Genomic DNA, 17,365 nt, shown 5'->3' on the forward strand with positions numbered 1-17,365 from the left:
CTCGATGTGGAGAACACAAGAGGATCAGTGATGCAGACCTTAGAGTGGGCAGGCCAGACAGCAGATCCCATGGAGCACTGGGAGTCAGATCCCGGGGAACTTCCCAACAGCACATCCCAAGTCAGAAGACAACGGAACAATGCTTTGAAAGTTACAACTGAAAATAATTTGCAACCTGTTAAGTTTACGCGTATTGAGTTGTGAGTCCAGTGTGACAGTCGGATGACGATATTTTCAGACATGCAAACTGAAATTTTTTCACTGCTGTCCATGAAACTTTTTTTCAGGAGGCTACAAAAAGAAGATCCCCAAACACACTAGGAGCTGGGAGACGGGTGGGTGGGGTCCAGTAAACAGGGAATCCACTGCAGACAGTGGTGAGGGCCCAGAGAGCCCCAGGGAATGACAAGGATCTGCAGACCTGGGACCACTTAGTTTCCTACACTCCACGCTGTAGCCATGCTTACTTACTTTTCCTTCCACACAAAACATGCCCGCCCCTAAGGCACCCGGAAGTCCCATCCAAAGGCTCTTCTCTGGTGAGTTTCACCTGGTCTGGGTGTAGATGAGATGCCTCTTGAGCCACAGACCTATAAACTACAAAGAAAAATTATCTGCCCCCCAACCTAGAATTTGAAAAAAGACACCTCCCAGCCCCTACCCACCTCCAGCTCCAGGAGCCTGCAGGCAGACCGCAGGCCTGGCTGCAGCAGGGACATCCCTCCCACCCCACATCAGTGACGTCCCCGTCCATCCTCAGCCACGCCCACACGTCCCTGGCCACTGAGTGCCACCCACCCACCCTAGATCTTTCCCCGTGACTCTGAAACCAGCCCGAGGGCCTGTGCGCCGCACCAGGCAGCCTGAGGGCACAGACACCACAACTCCTGCTGGCACGGAACTCAGGACAGCCCCACGTGCTGCCAGCTGCTCCCTCGGGGACACGTGGACTCCGCCCACCCACCAGGGAGAGACAGGCTCCATGGGCACTCCGGGCCCCGCCGTCCCATCTGTTGAGGGAACAGGGGCAGCGTGTCTGAGGGGGTCCCTGCCCGGTGCTGGGGCAGAGTTTGTGAGTAGGGAGGCATAGGCCTCTCATGGGACAGTCGGGCCCTCCCCAAGTCAGGGCCTGGGACCAGGCACGCAGCCACGCCAGCTCCCAGCCAGGCCAGGGGACACCTGATGGCGGAGGGGACACTTGAAGGCACCCAGCCAGGCAGCAGCCACCTTCTGTGTGATGACACAAAAGACACTACTTTGTACAAAATTCCCCAAATCCGCTTTAATGGTGGAAAAAAATAAGTTCCGACGAGACACAGAAATGCTCGTTCAGAATTCAAAGTCTTCGCCGGCCATGTCGAGAGCCCAGGCGAACTTCTCCCTCTGTGTCTTGTTGTAGATCTTCTCCACGGGCACCCCAAACCTCTTACACCTGCCAAGAGGAGACCGCGGTTCTTGGGAGGAGCGGGACAGAGGTCAGGACGCCAGGCTACCCAACCTGCTCCTCCCGGGCACAGCACCCACAGCACGGCCACCAGCCCAGGGCAGCAGGGAGGAGGCCGTGTCCCCCAGTGCAGCCCAGCTGTCCTCCAAGCGGGGTGCTCAGGGGACGCTTACGGGGCACACAGGCGACCCAGCCACCCCACCCCCAGTGGGCAGGCTGGGCTCTCTGGCTGGTATGCAGCTCGGGGTCCCACCCCAGCCTTCCACGGCCCCAGAGCTCTCGGGCAGAGAGGACCAGTGACCCAGGACTCAGCATTAAACACACCAGCCAGTCGGGTCCCATCACAGGAAGGACCTGTGCTGACCACAGGGCCCAGGGGACTAAACTGGGGCCACTCGGGTCCAGTCCCCTCCTCGAGGCCACGAGTGGGCACGGCGGCCTGGGCCCACGCACCAGGCAACACTGATCCGGGGGTCCAGGTAGTTGAGCTTGGATGTGCCCAGGGCCACCTGCTTGCTCTCCTCCTTGTCCGTGGCCTGCGTGCTCAGTCTCCCGAGCTGCTCCTCCAGTCTCTCCAGCAGCCGTCCCCTCTTCTCCAGGAAGCTGGCGAGAGAAGGAGGGGCACAAGCCCCCACGCTGGCACCACCCAGCTCCACTCAGGCCAGGCGAGCCCAGTGACGGGGGGGCCGTGCTGCCCCTCACTGCCCTCCTCCACCTCCTGGGGGAGTCCCAGAAGGCTGGAACACAGGGAAGACCACCCTCGGCACGAAGCAGGGACCATCCACCCAGACCTGACTTCACAGGAAGCACCCAAAGGCCACAAGCAAACAGAAAAGGGGGCAAAGGACAGAATCAAATACAAAAGCCTTTTCACATCTGTGAAAGATGCTCAGTCCTTATTCCTACTGTTTTAGAGAAAAGCTGACTTATCAAGGCAGGACCCTCCTTTCACCCTCCACATGCCCTTCCTGAGACGCCAGACAGGGCACCCTGCAGAGGGCACAGGACAGGCACAGCCACGACATCCATGTGCACGTGAACTTCAACCCCAGTCCTTGTTCCAGAAACTGCAGCTCCGAACCCACCTGGACACGTGTGGAAGGACCGCGGGTGGAGGAAACGCCGCAGAGGCTGAGTGGCCCTGACAGACACTACAGCGGAGCGTGTGAGGCAGGGTCTGTGCCCAGGCTGTGCACAAGGGTGGGCCGCAGCCACGGGCACCGCTCTACGGTGGCCTCCAGAGCACCAACCGAACGCCAAGGTGCCAGCGGCAAACGGCAGGCGGCTGCTGATGCCACCAAGAGGGGAGGGGCGGGGGGCACACACGAGTCCTCCTGGAAGACAAGAGGCTTCCCAGCAGCTGCCTCTGGGGAGCCTCACTTTTCACTGAACATGAATACCCTTCAGTCTAATGGCTGGACACACACACACACACACACACACACACACACACACACACACACACACACACACACACACACACACACACACACACACACACACACACACACACACACACACACACACACACACACACACACACACACACACACACACACACACACACACACGACTAAAAAGCACCTGCCTGCACCTGAGGAAACTTTCATGCTTTCACAGCCACAGCAGCCGTGTATAAAAGGGGTCACCCCGCTAGAAACAAGGAAGATGAGGGAAACCACAGACGACCGTGTCCTGGTGGGGCAGACCAGCTCCCGGGAGACATGCCCCCAGTGCTGACGTGACAGGGAACACAGGCAAAGCGATTACTCAGCAATTTTAAAACTTCCCACAAAAGAACAGCCCAAGCCCAGAGGCGTTCACTGGTGAATTCTACCAAATGGTTAAAGAAGAATTAACTCCAACTCTTCACAAACTGTCACAAAACAGAAGAGGAGAGACCGCTTCCCATGTCCCTCCAAGACCAGCATCACCCTGACACTGAACCAAAGACACCACCAGAAAGCCATACACCATTATCCAGTGTAAATACAGAAGCAAAAATCTTCATCACAACAGCAGCAAGCCTAACCCAGGATGTATAAAAGAGATTCTGCACCATGACCAAACAGGGTTTATCCCTGGGATGCAAGAATGTAACACCCAAAATCCAGTTAGTGCAACACAGCATTGTCTCGATACAGAAAAATCATCTGACAAAATCCAACACCTTCCAGGAAAAAACAAACCTCGACAAAAGGAACAGAAGGGCACATCCTCACCCTGATAAAGGCACCTAAGAAAACCCACAGCTGACTTCCTCCTCAACAGTCAAAGCTCTGCCCGTGAGGTGAGAACAAGACTCGGGGTCTACACAGGTCACCATCCTCAGCACTGCGCTGGAGGGTCCAGCCAGAGCATCAGGCAAGAAAAAGAAGTAAAAGGCATCCCGGTTGGAAAGGAAGACGGAAACCATCTCTACTTGAGGACGACATGATCTTAAACCCTAAGGAATCCGCCAAGAAACTGCTAAGGCTAACAGGTGAGTTCAGTGGGGTGCAGGGTGTGAGACCAACCCACACACATCAAGTCTACTTCTACGTGGTCTGCAGAGGACAAGTCAGCACAGCAGGCCCGACCAGCCCTGGAGAGGAAGGCCTGCCTACAAGGCTGGACGTCGGGAGGGCGCCCATCTCCCTAAACAGTAAGAAAAGAGAGGCTCACGGAGCCCAGAGTCGTGTACCAACAGTACAGGTCCTGCTGAGCTCCTGCTTTCCTCTGGAGTCCGGAAGGTTGGCATGTGCCAGGCAGAGGGTGCCCACGTGACCTTTCACTGTACAAAATCACAGCCGTGACTGTGCAGGGTCCTGTGAGTCCTACGGAATCACTGAACCTACAGGTGGTCTGGGGAGTCAGCGGGAAAGGGTATTCGCTAGCACTGTGACCCATGAAACACGGCAAGGACACTGTTCTGGAAAGGACGGACGAAGGGCTGGCGCAGGACACGCCCCCCTGGTCCCTGGGTGGCCCAGAGTCTCGCCCGGTGTGCAACAGCAGGAGAACTGCTGTCTGCTGTGAGAAGGCGGGCCTGGAGATGACAGGTCCAACCCCAGCTGACTGGGCTCGGATCCTCAGGCTGCTTTTGACCACCATGGCTGAAGTGAGGGGGGAAAATACAGCTCAGGTGATGCCTGGGCTTCTGTTCTCCAGGTGGGAGAAGGGACCCAAAAATTCCCAAAATTGAGCTCTGGACGGGCCAAAAATGTTAGAAGTTTACACGGCTCTCCCCTCCAAGCAGAAAAGCCTCGAACAAGTTTTAGAAAAGACTGCTGCCCTCGCCTCTCCCTCCCCAACCCCCATTCCAGCTGGGATCTTCCCAGGCAGCTGCCACGTTAACCCTGTGAAGGTTTACCTGCTAGGGATTTGGAAAAATTAGCAGTAAGAAGCAGCAGGACAGGGACTTCCCTGGTGGTCCAGGGGGTAAGACTCTGCGCTCCCAACTGCAGGGGGCCCGGTTCCATCCCTGGTCGGGGAACTAGATCCCGCACGCGCGCCGCAACTAAGAGTCCGCAGGCCGCAATGAAGACCCCACGTACCGCAACAAAGACCCGGAGCAGCCCAAATAAATTAATTAATATTAAAAAAAAAAGAAAAACAGTACAATTCTTGCGATGGCTCTGTATTTTGTGGCTACTGCGTATGGACGTAGAGTAAAAAGCTGACCTAAAATGTAAAATGGCTGGAACTTCCCTGGCGGTCCAGTGGTTAAGACTCTGCACTTCCACTGGTCGGGGAACTAAGATCCCACACACTGCATGGCACGGCCAAAAAAAAAAGGAAAATCCCTGTAACTTCATAAATGCCAGAGGAATCATCCCAATCAGAAAGGATGCCCAGGAAAAGTGTCAAGGGGACTCAACAGCCTTGTGCTGCAGCCTGTGGGAGGGTTCGAGTTCCAACTCTGAGTGCAGCGAACACATCTCCATAAACGATGCCTTCTTACTCTGTTTGCCGATTGACATCTCTGGGGAAGGGGCCCACGTGAGGAAGGAGGTTGTCCCGAGAGGGAGACACGTCCTGGAGTCTGGAGAGCTGGGTGGATTTCTAACGAGCTCTCGTGAGACGGGACCCAGGCTGGTGACCTTCTGGCCTGACGTGTGCCCTTCGGAGCAGATCAACTTCTAACCTCCGGATGGACAAGCGACTGAGGGCTCAGGGAAGCCTTGTGACTTGGACTTGGCGGCGTCTCCACTTGGCTGCTGCAGGAAAGCCACCGGTCTGCGGGGAACCTCAGGTCTTGCTGCCTGGGCCTGACTCTCGGCAGAAACCCAGCACCGTCTGCAGCAGAGCAAGTGGGACGGAGGCTCCAGGACTGGACCTCAGACCCCAGGCTTGTGGCAGATTTGGGACACCCCTTCGCGGGACCCTAACCATGCAGACGTAGCCGCTGGCTGGACCTTGGGGTCACCCACAGATGCCCCCAGGAAAAGGCCCATTTTTCTGGCAGGGCAGTCAGAAATCAAGTGCACTGGGCCGTGTGTCTCTGATGCAGAGACTGCTCGCGGCCCAGGCTGTGGATCCTGCACGTGTGCCAGCGGGGGGCAGGGGGGGCACATCACAGGGACAGCTGCCCCAGGGATGCCTCGGCGCTCCACCTGAGACTCTCCAGGTAAGGGCAGCCCGTAGCAGGGGAGGGGGCTGCCCCGGCACACAGCCCAGTGGGGCAGGTGGACCCCCAGATGCAGCCCATCTTGTCTCTGCTGCTCACCGGATCGGCAGGAGGATACAGCCGTACACACGTGGACATTACATAAACATGAGAACCTCTGTGAAAAATCCAGAGTCCGTCCCGCCAGCGCCTGGATGTGGTGTGTCTTTCTGGCCCAGATGCATACAAACGTCTCTCTGTGGCAACACTTCTGCCCCTTGTGCACAAAACCCAGATGAAAGGTCTGGGAAAGAAAGCAATGCAAAGTTATGATGACTGACCACGAACATGATTTTGCAACAACAAGGGGGAACACTCCTGAGATCCTGGTCCCTGGGGAGGAGGCGGAAGCACCGGCTGAGCCCAGGGAGTGGGAATGAGTCGTGTGCACAGCCCGAGGGCCTGAGAACCCTCCGTGTGTCCTATCACTGTGAGGAATCTCAGCTCAATGCCGAGTCCTGGGAGTCCTCCTGGTGAATCACTGAACCTGTGGGTGGGCTCGGGGACATGCACCAAAGCTAGCAATGAACAACCCAAAAGTGTAACTAAGAAAACAATTCCATTTACAACAGCAACGAAAATAAAACACTTTCAAATAAACTTAACCCCCAAAAGTGCAAAACTTGTCCTCCAAAACTTTGCTAAAAGAAATGAAAGAAGAACGATGCACCTGAAAAGACATCCCAGTGTTCACAGGTTGGAAGGCTTGGCCTTGTTAAGAAGGCAGTACTACAGCATCAATGCATCCCAATCAAAATCCAGGCTGACTTCCCTGCAGAAACTGACCAGGCAACCCTAAAATTCATATGGAACTTCAAGGGACCCTGAATAGCCAAAACAATCTTTAATGAGAAAACCAAATTGGAGCTCACACTTCCTGATTTCAAACTTACAGGAATCAAGACTGAGTGGTACTGGCAAGAAGACAGACAGACCGATGAACGTGAACAGAACGGACCCCAGAAACACCTGCCATCAGCTTATCTTCCACAAGGTGTCAAGACCATTCAGCTGGTGAGAGTGGTGCTGGGAAAACTGGGTGTCCACATGAGAAAAAATGAAGTTGAATCCTTGCCTCACACCATCTACAAAAAATAACTCAAAATGGATCAACTACCTAAATGTAAATATTAAAACCACAAAACTCTTATAAGAAAACCTAGAAATGCATCTTTATGACCTCGGGTCAGGCAAAGCCTTATTAGACATGATACCTAAAGAATAAGCAATGAAAACTAGACTTATCAAGATTTTTGTTCTTCAAAGCATACTACCAAGAAAGTAAAAAGACAACACACAGAATGGGGAGAGAGTCTTTTCAAATCATGTATTTGAGGACTTCCCTGGTGGTCCAGTGGTTAAGACTCCACGCTTCCACTGCAGGGGGCGCAGGTTCGATGCCTGGTTGGGGAAGTTCCGCATGCCACGTGGCACGGCCAAAAAAAAAAAATCATATATTTGAAAAGGTACTCGTATCTGGAGTGAATTATGAGCTCTTATAACTCAACAGTAAAAAAAAAAAACCAAAGAACTCAACTGAAAAACTGAAAAAGGATTGAACAGACATTTCTCCAAAGACCACACACAAATGCCCAATAAGCAGAGAAAAGATCCTCACACATCGTTAGCCATCGGGGAAACGCAAACCAAACCCACACCCGCTGGACTGTAACCAAAAAGAGGGAAGATGAGAAAAGTGCCAGCGAGGATGTGGAGAAACTGGGACCCAGCGCACGGCTGGTGAGAACGTGAGCATGGTGGACAACAGGTGGCGCTTTCTTAAAATGCTAAACCTTGGTGCTACAGAGCAATCCAACAATTCTACGACAAAAGTCACAAAGTGCAAACACCCAAACGTCCAGACACATGGACAGTAAAACGTGGTCTGGCCACACACGGAATATTCGGCGATTGAAGCACTGACGGGCTACAACGCGGCTGGACCTCAGCAACATTACGCTAAACAAAAAAAGCCAGACAAGGTCCACAGATGGTGCGAATGTCCAGGGGCTGGGGGAGGGGAGGGGATTTGTTTGCAGTGATGGAAACGCTCTAAAATGCACGGTGACAATGGCTGCGCAGCTCTGTGAACGAGCCGGAACCGCTCGCCCGCAGCCAAGAGCCTAGAGCCTCTGAAGGAGAGAACCACGCGGCCCGGAGCTCGGGTGCCCGAGTACAGGCGTTTCTCCTCCTGCACTTCTGCACTGCTTCACCTTTTGGCGCAAATATAGTTTGTATTTTTTGAATCAGAAAATACGATTGGAAAGAAAAGCAGAGAACTGGTGAAGAGAAAAGCAGGTTCACTGCCAACCCCATGACTCGGATGGGCTGGGGCCTCCGGACACTCGCCTCTTGGACCTGCCATCCCCTCTGGACTGGTGGTCGGCCTTTGCCTTCTTCAGCTCTGCCTTGGCCTCAGCCACCTGCTGCTTCTTCGTCTCAATCTGCAAAAGAAGAGGGGCCCAGTCAGGGCTGCTCCCGCCCACCCCAGTCGAGCCCCAGGGACCACCGTCCACAGCCTGCAGGCCCTATGCCCTGAAAGGGCCCAGCTGACCGGGTCCCCTGGGTACCCGTCCGCTCAGTCAGGGTGCCGGAGTGCTGGCCCTGACTGGTCACTCTGTGGCCAGGGGACAGGGTGAGGCCAAGAGGCCCCAGACATACCACCTGCTCCAGCCAGACCCGGCCCCCTGCTACGCTGACCTCCCTCCTGGGCTAGAGGCCCTTCCACACCAGAAGGCCGCGCAGGACAGCCTCTGGCCCTCCCTTAGCCGGTTCTCCCCTCCTGGCCAGCACCTGGCCCCGGGCAGCCCTGATTTGCCCAAGCACCTCCGAGGGCCGTGCAGTCCCAGGGAGGGGAGAGGAGGAGAGCCGCACAGTCGCCCCCAGAGGCCCTCCCGCCGTGCCCGCCGCGCACCTTCGACCGAAGAGTCTGCATCGACTTCTCGAAGGTCTTGGGAGTTGCCCGCTGATGGTTGCAGAGAACGGCAACGGCCCGATTTGCTCGGTTGTAAGACAGGATCTTAGCAGCTACGCTGTCTTCAGCTAGAAGACAGGAGTCTGTTACACAGCGGCAGCCACCGGACAACAGCCGCTGCCACCCAAGGAAGGAGCTCACAGGACAGGACTCAGGCTCCGCACCTAGTCCAAGGGCCTCACCACAGAGGCAGAGAAGAGGCCTCCCCAGAGCCCCCCCGAGAGCATCGGGCCCACGTCCAGGAGCCCCCGCTGGGGGTGGGAGTGGCAGGAAGCGGGTTCCCGCACACAGTGGGGGACACGCAGAGCTGGACGGGCGCTTCAAAACCGACTCTGCCGAGGAGCAGACGCGGAGACTGGGCAGCGGGCCTGACCGTGCGGGTGGCCCTGCAGGGATGGCTCGGCCTGGGGACCCGCACATCCCTGACCCGTCCCCGCGGGCCAGGGGAGCTCCACTCTGCCCTGGACACCGGCCACGAGGCATCCCGTACCAACCCAGCAGCCGGGCACCAGCCCACAAGTGGGCGCCCTGTCCCCACACCAGGGACTCTCACCTCTGGTCAGCGCTCTCAGCTGGCCCTGCAGGGTGAGGCTGGCGTTGCAGGTCCGGAACACCTTGGCCGTCAGGCCATCCATCAGGTCCTGCAGGTGCTTGTTCAGACTGGCGGTCTGAACACGAGGAAGGAGGTGGGTCTCAAAACGTGGTCTCCTTTGTGGACAGTTTCACAGCACTCTTCCCAGCCCCCCACCCCACACCTCTGGGTGGAAGGAAGCTGGTGGTTAGACAGACAGCCTCAGCCTTCTCGTGCAGGAGAATGTGCCAGTCGGCGCTCACGCTCGCCCCGTGGCGTCAGCCTGGCCCTTCTGGACGCAGACAGGCCGAGCTGCGCTGCAGCCCTGCGTCACCCCATCAGCACTGCTCTGAGTGCCCCAGGCTTACGGTCAGTCTGTCAAAGAGCTCGTCCCCGGGGCCTTTGTTCTCCATAAACAGCTGCAGATTCTCGTACACCTGCGGCAGAGAGAAGAAGCCTTTACAAAGACCCCCTCGTGCCCCAGGCAGGAAGAAGCCTCCTGGGGCCAAGGAGATGGAGGTAAACGAGGGTCCCGAAGGGCCAGCTGTGCGACAGAACTGGGAGACCAGCAGACTGGGTTTCTCCCAGGGAGCAGTCAGCACCACCGCAGGGTCACGCGCCACGTGTCCAGGCTGCTGTCCGTCGCGAGGCTGGCGTGGCCCCTCACAACGCACACCCTGGCTCCTTCCTCCATCTCCCACGCCGGGTCCCTCCAGGTGACCCCACGTCCACAGTCAGACTCGCCCGACACCACAGCGCCTCAGAGGACCTTCAAGGTCCCTTTGTCCAATTTCCCTCCACCCTCACTTTCCTTTCCGTCCTTCTAAGGGAGCGCAAACGTCCTCCCGGCTCGTGTCGGCCTGGGCCTGTCTCTCCATGCAGCTCTGCGTGTGCCCCACGGGGCTGGACACCAGGTGCCCAGCTCCAGAGTGACCGGAACAGCCCCCGCTCTCGGCACCACAGCCCCCAAGTCCCCCGACTCCTGACTGGGTCTGTGCCTTAGGAAAGTGGCCCCAGTGCTCCCTCACCCTCTGCCACGTGAGGACAGTGAGAAAGCACGGCCACGCCAGGAAGGGGCCTCACCGGCTCACAGCCCCCAACTCCAGCCTCCAGACCAGGAGATGGAAGCACTGTTAACGAGGTTCCCAGGCCAGGTGCCTCATCAGAGTGGCCCGAACTGAGATGTGGTGATTATCTTCTGTTACTAAAACCCCTTCTCCTGCCCCAAGGAAAGCCTCTCCCTTTCCTCACCTGTGCTCCCCACCAACTCATGCCCTGGAACAGATTTCAGATGCCTGGGCACGCCATGCAGCGCCTCCCGAGTGGGTGTTTCTCTGTCACCCTCGACGGTCTCCCCAGGCCTCCCGTTCTGTGTTCGGGCAGCCATGTCTGTGTGTATGGTGTGTGTAAGGTGTGTGTAAGGTGTGTGTAAGGTGTGTGTAAGTTGCAGGTGGTCAGTGTTGGATCTGCTCTCCTTGCTATGACACGGGGCCCACCCAGACGGAGGCCAGGGTGACTGACACTCTAGGGCTCATCACTCCAGAAGGAGTGGAAATCCTGATTTCCCTTCAGAACCCTCTGCAAACCAGAGACTTCACCCCCCGGGCCCCCCTGACTCCATCCGTCCCTCCATCGGCAGGTGCGAGGCCAGGCGCCGTGGGCGCGGCAGTCAGCCAGCAGGCTCGAGCCCTGAACCTCACCGTTCACAGAGGGGAGACCCGGGACACCGCCAGGGCGACCGCAGCGAGCTGCACGCCCAGCGGCCAGAAGACCCTTCCCAGGTGCCTTGGGGTGAACAGCGTCCCCCACAAATTCACGTCCTTCCCAAAACTTCAAAACGTGACCTTTTTCGGAAATAGGGTCTTTGCAGATGCAATGAGTCAAGACGAGGTCACGGTTGGTGGGGGGCAACTCCAACAGGACCGTGTCCTCACAAGAAGAGAGACAGACGCGCGGGGACAACGAAGGCAGAGCTGCACTGCTGCAGCCTCGAGCCAACGCGCCAGGATGCACGGGCACCTCCAGACGTCAGGGGGCCTGGAAGGTTTCTCTCCAGAGCCGCAGAGAGTGCACGGCCCTGCCAACGCCCTGCCCTCGGAATCCTGGCCTCTAGAATGCCACCCTAACCCACCAGAAGAGCAGTGGCGGCACTGGCACCTTGGAGGGCAGGTCCAGTTCAGCCTACGGGCATTTGGCCTTGCCACCAAGCCTGACGGGACAGGCAAATGGGCCTCGTGGCCCTGTGCCTTCCTCTGATGCTCCCTGAAAGAGAGCGCCCAGATCTCAGGGGCGAGCGTGGGGCACGACCCACCGCCCACACCAGGCACTCACCAGCTTCTCCACCGGCACTTTGTTGTAGTAGCGGATCGAGTCCTTTCCCAGGAAGTCGAATTCCACGACGTACGGGCAGCCGTCGGCCTCTGGGTGCAGCTGGACATGTTCCACGCGGAGCGAGCAGCAGCCCACCGTGTCAGCCGACTCACCCTCCTCCTTCTCGTGCCCGGCTCGCAGCGCCAGCTGAGCGGACGGGGCCCATCAGGGTGCGGTGCACGCACACAGGGGCACAGACGGACACGCCCCCTCAGGCACACACCCACCCCTCCACTTGCCCGAGGCTCCGGCTCAGGACACACGAGCCCCGCGGTTCCCCCAGCTGCCCGTGCAACCAGGTCTTTGCGACCGACTGGAGCGTCTGTGAACAGCAGGCGGGAAAGCCTGGAACCGTCCACACCTTGTCGATGAAATAAAGGGCCACGGCGCGTTGTCTCGCCTTCATTTCTCGGGACTTCCAGTCGGCCTGGTACTGAGAACGGATCTCGCCCACAACTCCTTTCAGGCGCCGAGCCACTTCGTACTTCTCCCAGTCCCTCTCCCCCTGACGAAGGGAGCAAAAGTAGCAGAGGAAACCCCGGGGATCCCTTCAGACAGGAAACCACCCACTCTCCTCCCGGGCCGCTCTCACCTGCTCGGCTCAGGGCCGGGGGGCAGACTCCAAACTCAGCAAAATTTAAAGACAGCGTAAATCTAAATACCTTGTTTTTTAAGACAAATGGCCGCTGGACATGATATCACTTCAAAACCGGCCTGCTAGTGCCCATGACCTCAGGGACCCCCTGCCAAAGCGGCCCGGGCCCAGCCGGGGGCAGCAGGTCAGAGCCGGCTCACCTTCAGCTTGGAGCTGGGGTTCAGCATGACGTACTTGGTGGAGTTCTGCACGTTCTCTGTCCACGCCGCCAGCCACGTGACCGTGCGGTCGCACCGCACCTCCTTCCACCGGTGACCTACCGGAGGCTCGGGTACTTCGGAGTCCCTGCAGCAGGACAGTGACCCAAACCCGACGATGCAAGATCCTGCTCCCTGAGACACGGGCCAAACGCCGCCGCCTCCTGCGACTGCGCGGGCGCCGCAGGTGCCTCCTCGCCCAGGCCACGCCCTCGCGTCGCGGCCTCTGTGTCGCCAGGCACGTGAGGGGCTCACTCAGAGCGGCTACCACACGTGAACCGGGACGGCCACCCCCGAGGCCACACACGCTACCAGCTCAGCAGCTCCATGGGACACAAGCCGCCACCGGGCGCCTGATGGGCCCAGGCTGCCAGGACGCCTCTGCCGACCCGGCTCGGCCATGGTCCACGCAGCGGAGGGACCGAAGCTCCTGCTGGAGCGTGGCCCGGAGTCCCAAACGCTCACGTGTTACTAGACCATCTCGACCACCTGAACTCTGGAAAACTGTGTTGGAAGGACACGGACACGCCTCCTTGGTGGAGTGAAACCTCACGCAGGAGGCAGAGTGGCACGGGCTGGTTCAGCAAACGGCACGTGGGCCGCCGCGGAGCGTCCACCTGCGGGAAAGGTGCCCGCCCACCCGGCCCACAGAGCCTGGAGGGGCGGAGACGCGCCCCGCATCGGGCCCCACTCCCCCGGGTGAGGCGGGACCGACCCCCACCACCCCCACCACCCCGCCCCGCGCGCACCTGCTGCAGTTGATGGTCACATCCTCCGGCAGGACTCTCCTCTTCAGCATCCCCATCTTGGGGTGGTCGCCGCGGCCCCGGAACAACCCAGGGGGCTCGGTCTTGAAATTGCCGATCTTCTCTCGGTGCCCGTCTAAGATACAGTAGCCAAACTCTTGCTGAAGTTTTTCCGCCTCTTCTTTGAGCTTCTGCGTTCACAGAATAGCGTGTAGGCGTCAGGGGTGAGGAGACAGGACGAGCCCGGTGCCCACGTCTGCCGGGTGCACGACACTTGTCAGAGCCCTTTCACTGCTGCGGGAGGAGCCCGGGAGGCCCAGCGAGGCAGGCGGCCGCCCCCGGCTCCCGGCTGCAGCTGTGCTGGTCCACCGTCACCACGGAGCATGAACTACGGAGCCACTAGTTCACACGGCGGGGCCACTGTCCCCCGTGCTCTGGGTGGGCAGAGCACGTTTTAAACGCGTTTAGGGGCCACGTTAACTCAAAAGTGTCTGAGAATAACGGAGCAGAATCAGAGGCCCCTTCACCACACCCTGTCGGGGGCTCGTCTAGAAGAATCACACAGGAACGGCTTTTGTGAGAGGAGGGGGTCGTCTTCTGCATACCAGCAGCCTCCCACGCAAGGCCCCAGGGGCCCAAGCCAGACTGAGCCCCAGAGCAGCCCGACCTGCTTCTCCTCCTTGGACAGGGCCTTCCGGGCGGCGGTCTTGTCCACAAAGTATCCGTGGATCTCCGTGAAGTCACATTTGTCCAGGTGCCTGATTACTTTCCTCTCTTCTGCTGTCATTTCCTGCCCCAAAATCAGACACGTGTTCTCAACATCCAACACAGACAACAGTCACAGGGGCAGTGGGGACCCTCCCCCACCGCGGCAGGGGTCCCGCTCCACAGGAAATGGTGACATCCCAGAAGCAGGAGGAGCAGACTCTGGGCAAAGACGCCAAGGCCACCCCGACCAGCAGCCTCTGCAGTTGTCCCCTAAGGAGAGCCTTTTCAGGCAGGTGGCCCAGGTGTGCAGGTGGCCGGATGGAGAGCTGAGGCCCCGGTGCTTCCTCCTAATGGCCTTCTGAGTTGGGCCCCGTGGCCGCACCTGAAGAACCGCCCCCTCTGGCTGCCGCGTGGGCTGTGCATGGCACTAGGGGGCCCCTCACTCACCACCAGGGGAGTCGGCCACCGCCCCACGCGCAGTGGGAACACACACGTGCTTGGCGGTCCCCAGTCCAGCCACACACACACAGCCCGCAGCCCCACCAACCCCCAGGTCCCTGCAGAGGTAGGTGTGAGGCCGCACCACACCCTGTGGCAGAACCCAGGTGCCCGCCAGCCGGGAAGGGGACACATGCGGCGCTGGTGTCCTGCCCAAAGCAGCTGGAAGGGGGTCTGGGGTGCGCTTTCTCAGGGCGGAGTCCACAGGTAGCCAAGATGAGTGCAGACGCACACAGAACCCAGTTTTTTTTTCAATGAGAAAAGAAAAAACAACTAGCACCTTATATTCAGATAGCTTGCCAATGAGTATCTCTGTTTCCTGGGGGCCAGAAAATGCCACTCCTGGCACCCCGCCACCTCCCTTTCCTGGAGATTCCAAGCCTGGCTCCGCCTGGCCTTCCAGCCACTGGAGAGAAGCGAGGGTGGGCAAGCGTCTGACCGCAGCAGGCCGACACCCAGAGACCGCGGCCGCGCAGCACGTACCTTCCGCCAGTCGCTAAAGAAGTTGTTTTGGAAAACTTCTTTTGTTGTATATTCGTGATCCAGCATTTTCCCATAAAACGTGGCAACCTCCTCAGCTGCTAAGCTCAACTTCATGGGCTTCCCTGGAGACGCCGGAAGATACACTGATTTAGGGAGCCGACCCCGCCTCACCCCCTGGCCCACAACATCCTGCTCCTTGAGTCACGCTTGGTTACACACGTTGTATTGTATCGTAACATAGCTGACTTCTTTTAGTTCAGGAGAAGGCTCTAAATTTAAGAAGACAACCACACCCGTGCACAGGCGTGGCTGTAAGCATCCTGGAGCACAGGCCAGGCCTTTGTAGAAGGTGTCAATGGCCAGAATTGCTCACGTTTATACTGCTTTAATGATTTATTTTGCTGCTACGCTTACATGGAAATTTACAGGTGAAAAACACGAGAAGGCGCAGTGATTGAAAGTCCGCCTGCCGATGCAGGGGACACGAGTTCGAGCCCCGGTCCGAGAAGATCCCACGTGCCACGGAGCAGCTAAGCCCATGCGCCACAACTACTGAGCCTGCGCTCTAGAGCCCACGCACTACAACTACTGAAGCCCACGCGCCTAGAGTCCGTGCTCCGCAATAAGAGAAGCCCCACTTGCTGCAACTAGAGAAAAGCCCACGTGCAGCAACGCAGCCAAAAGAATAAACAAACAAAAAAAACAACTAAGCAGACGCTCCTAACCAGAGGGGTGGAGAGAAAGAGGGCCAGAGGCCGGGGGAGGGGCAGTGAGGGGCCGGGCCAGTCAGCACGCGCCCACGGTAACAGCTGGGAACCCGCAGGCGGCCCGCTGCAAACACCCAGGGACCCAGAGACTCAGGCCCTCACCCAGAAGGTCCTTCTGGATGCAAGCCCACGTGGGCCATGCCAGCACAGCAGGAAGGCAGGGGTGGCAGAACCAAGCTGGGCGAGTTCAAGGACACCACCTGGTTCCTCGGGCACTGGATGTGCAGCCCCCGCCCCCCAAAGCACAGGAGTTCTGAGACGGTGCCAGGCTGCAGATGGGCAGGGGCCCCCTGATGTCTCAGGGAGCCTCTGAACTGCAGGCTTGGAAGCAGCCTGGCCTGGCTCCTGAGCAAAGGGCCAGTGTCTCCCAGGTGCACGGGTCAGCCCAGACCCCGATGGGAGAGCCACCAACGGAGCAGGCCTGGGTGGCCGCCAGTTACCAGGTGCAGAAGCAGGTCCCTGGCCACAGTCACTCGAGCCACCCATGCAGTCCTCACCATCGTAGTAGAAGCAAACTCCCTCAGGAAGCGGCTCGTACGGGGGTGCGAACCACGGGCCTCTGTGCTCCAGCTGCGTCCACTTCACGCCGCCTGGGCTCTCCTTCTCCTCTTCCCACCTGGAGGACACACGAGAAGGTTCCTACTCTCACACCGCACATGAGTGCAGGTCCTCCCCACGCATCCCTCTGGACACCCCGTGACCACCTACCAGCTGAGCTAGGTAAGGAACAGGAATCATCCCCCTAGGGGTGCGGGGACTGACCCTGCCTGACCTCAGACCACGCCTCTCATTAGACAACCCCACCTCCCTGACCTGGAGGAAAAGGGGCAGAGAGGCTCCCCAAGCTGGGTCCCTTCAGGGCCGCCCCAGAGTCCCCAGGTCTGGCTCCAACCTACTTTCCCAATCTTGTGCAACTGTAATTCGCAGCTCTTTTTGGAATGCATCTAGTGAAGGTGCACCAGCGAAGCGGCCACTGCAACCCAGCTCCACACTCGGACCTGACCCCTCTGTTCCCAGGACGCCGCCCCTCCCACCCCCACCAGCAGGGCCCGAGCCCCCAGAGGCAGACGGGACTCCATGCTCATGGCAAATCTCTGGCCCCTGGCTGTAAAGTGGAAGTACTGATAGGACTTAGGTCACAAAAGGGAACCAGTTAGACCGCGGTGAGACACCATCCGGAAGCACTGAGTTAATGACGTCGGAACTCCAACAGGAACCCGGAGCGCAGCCCCGTGCGGTGTGAACCCACCCTGCTCTTTGGAAAGGTGGCATTTCACGCACAGGAGATCCCCACCTCCCTCCCG

At 58.6% G+C, this 17,365-nt stretch overlaps 1 protein-coding gene across 2 annotated transcripts; it reads right to left on the reverse strand.

Annotated features, from left to right (window-relative positions):
* Positions 1 to 1,329: 1,329 nt before the first annotated feature.
* On the reverse strand, positions 1,330 to 16,670 carry TOP1MT (DNA topoisomerase I mitochondrial; the record flags this gene model as incomplete). 2 transcript variants are annotated; one of them, XM_079722559.1, is made up of 13 exons in its annotated part: positions 16,559 to 16,670; positions 15,295 to 15,416; positions 14,273 to 14,395; positions 13,609 to 13,796; positions 12,803 to 12,947; positions 12,369 to 12,512; positions 11,969 to 12,154; positions 10,006 to 10,074; positions 9,620 to 9,734; positions 9,007 to 9,134; positions 8,442 to 8,536; positions 1,898 to 2,047; positions 1,330 to 1,432 (listed from the first exon to the last, which is right to left on the reverse strand). In XM_079722559.1, the coding sequence occupies exons 2-13, from the start codon at positions 15,406 to 15,408 to the stop codon at positions 1,330 to 1,332; spliced, it is 1,560 nt and encodes a 519-aa protein (XP_079578685.1). In that variant the 5' UTR covers positions 15,409 to 15,416; positions 16,559 to 16,670. The 2 variants fall into 2 exon arrangements, with proteins under 2 accessions (XP_079578685.1, XP_079578686.1); XM_079722560.1 differs by having other exon boundaries at positions 13,609 to 13,793; positions 16,559 to 16,640.
* Positions 16,671 to 17,365: the final 695 nt, after the last annotated feature.

The sequence above is a fragment of the Hyperoodon ampullatus genome (assembly GCF_949752795.1).
Source record: "Hyperoodon ampullatus genome assembly, chromosome: 17".
Taxonomy (NCBI): Eukaryota; Metazoa; Chordata; class Mammalia; order Artiodactyla; family Ziphiidae; genus Hyperoodon; species Hyperoodon ampullatus.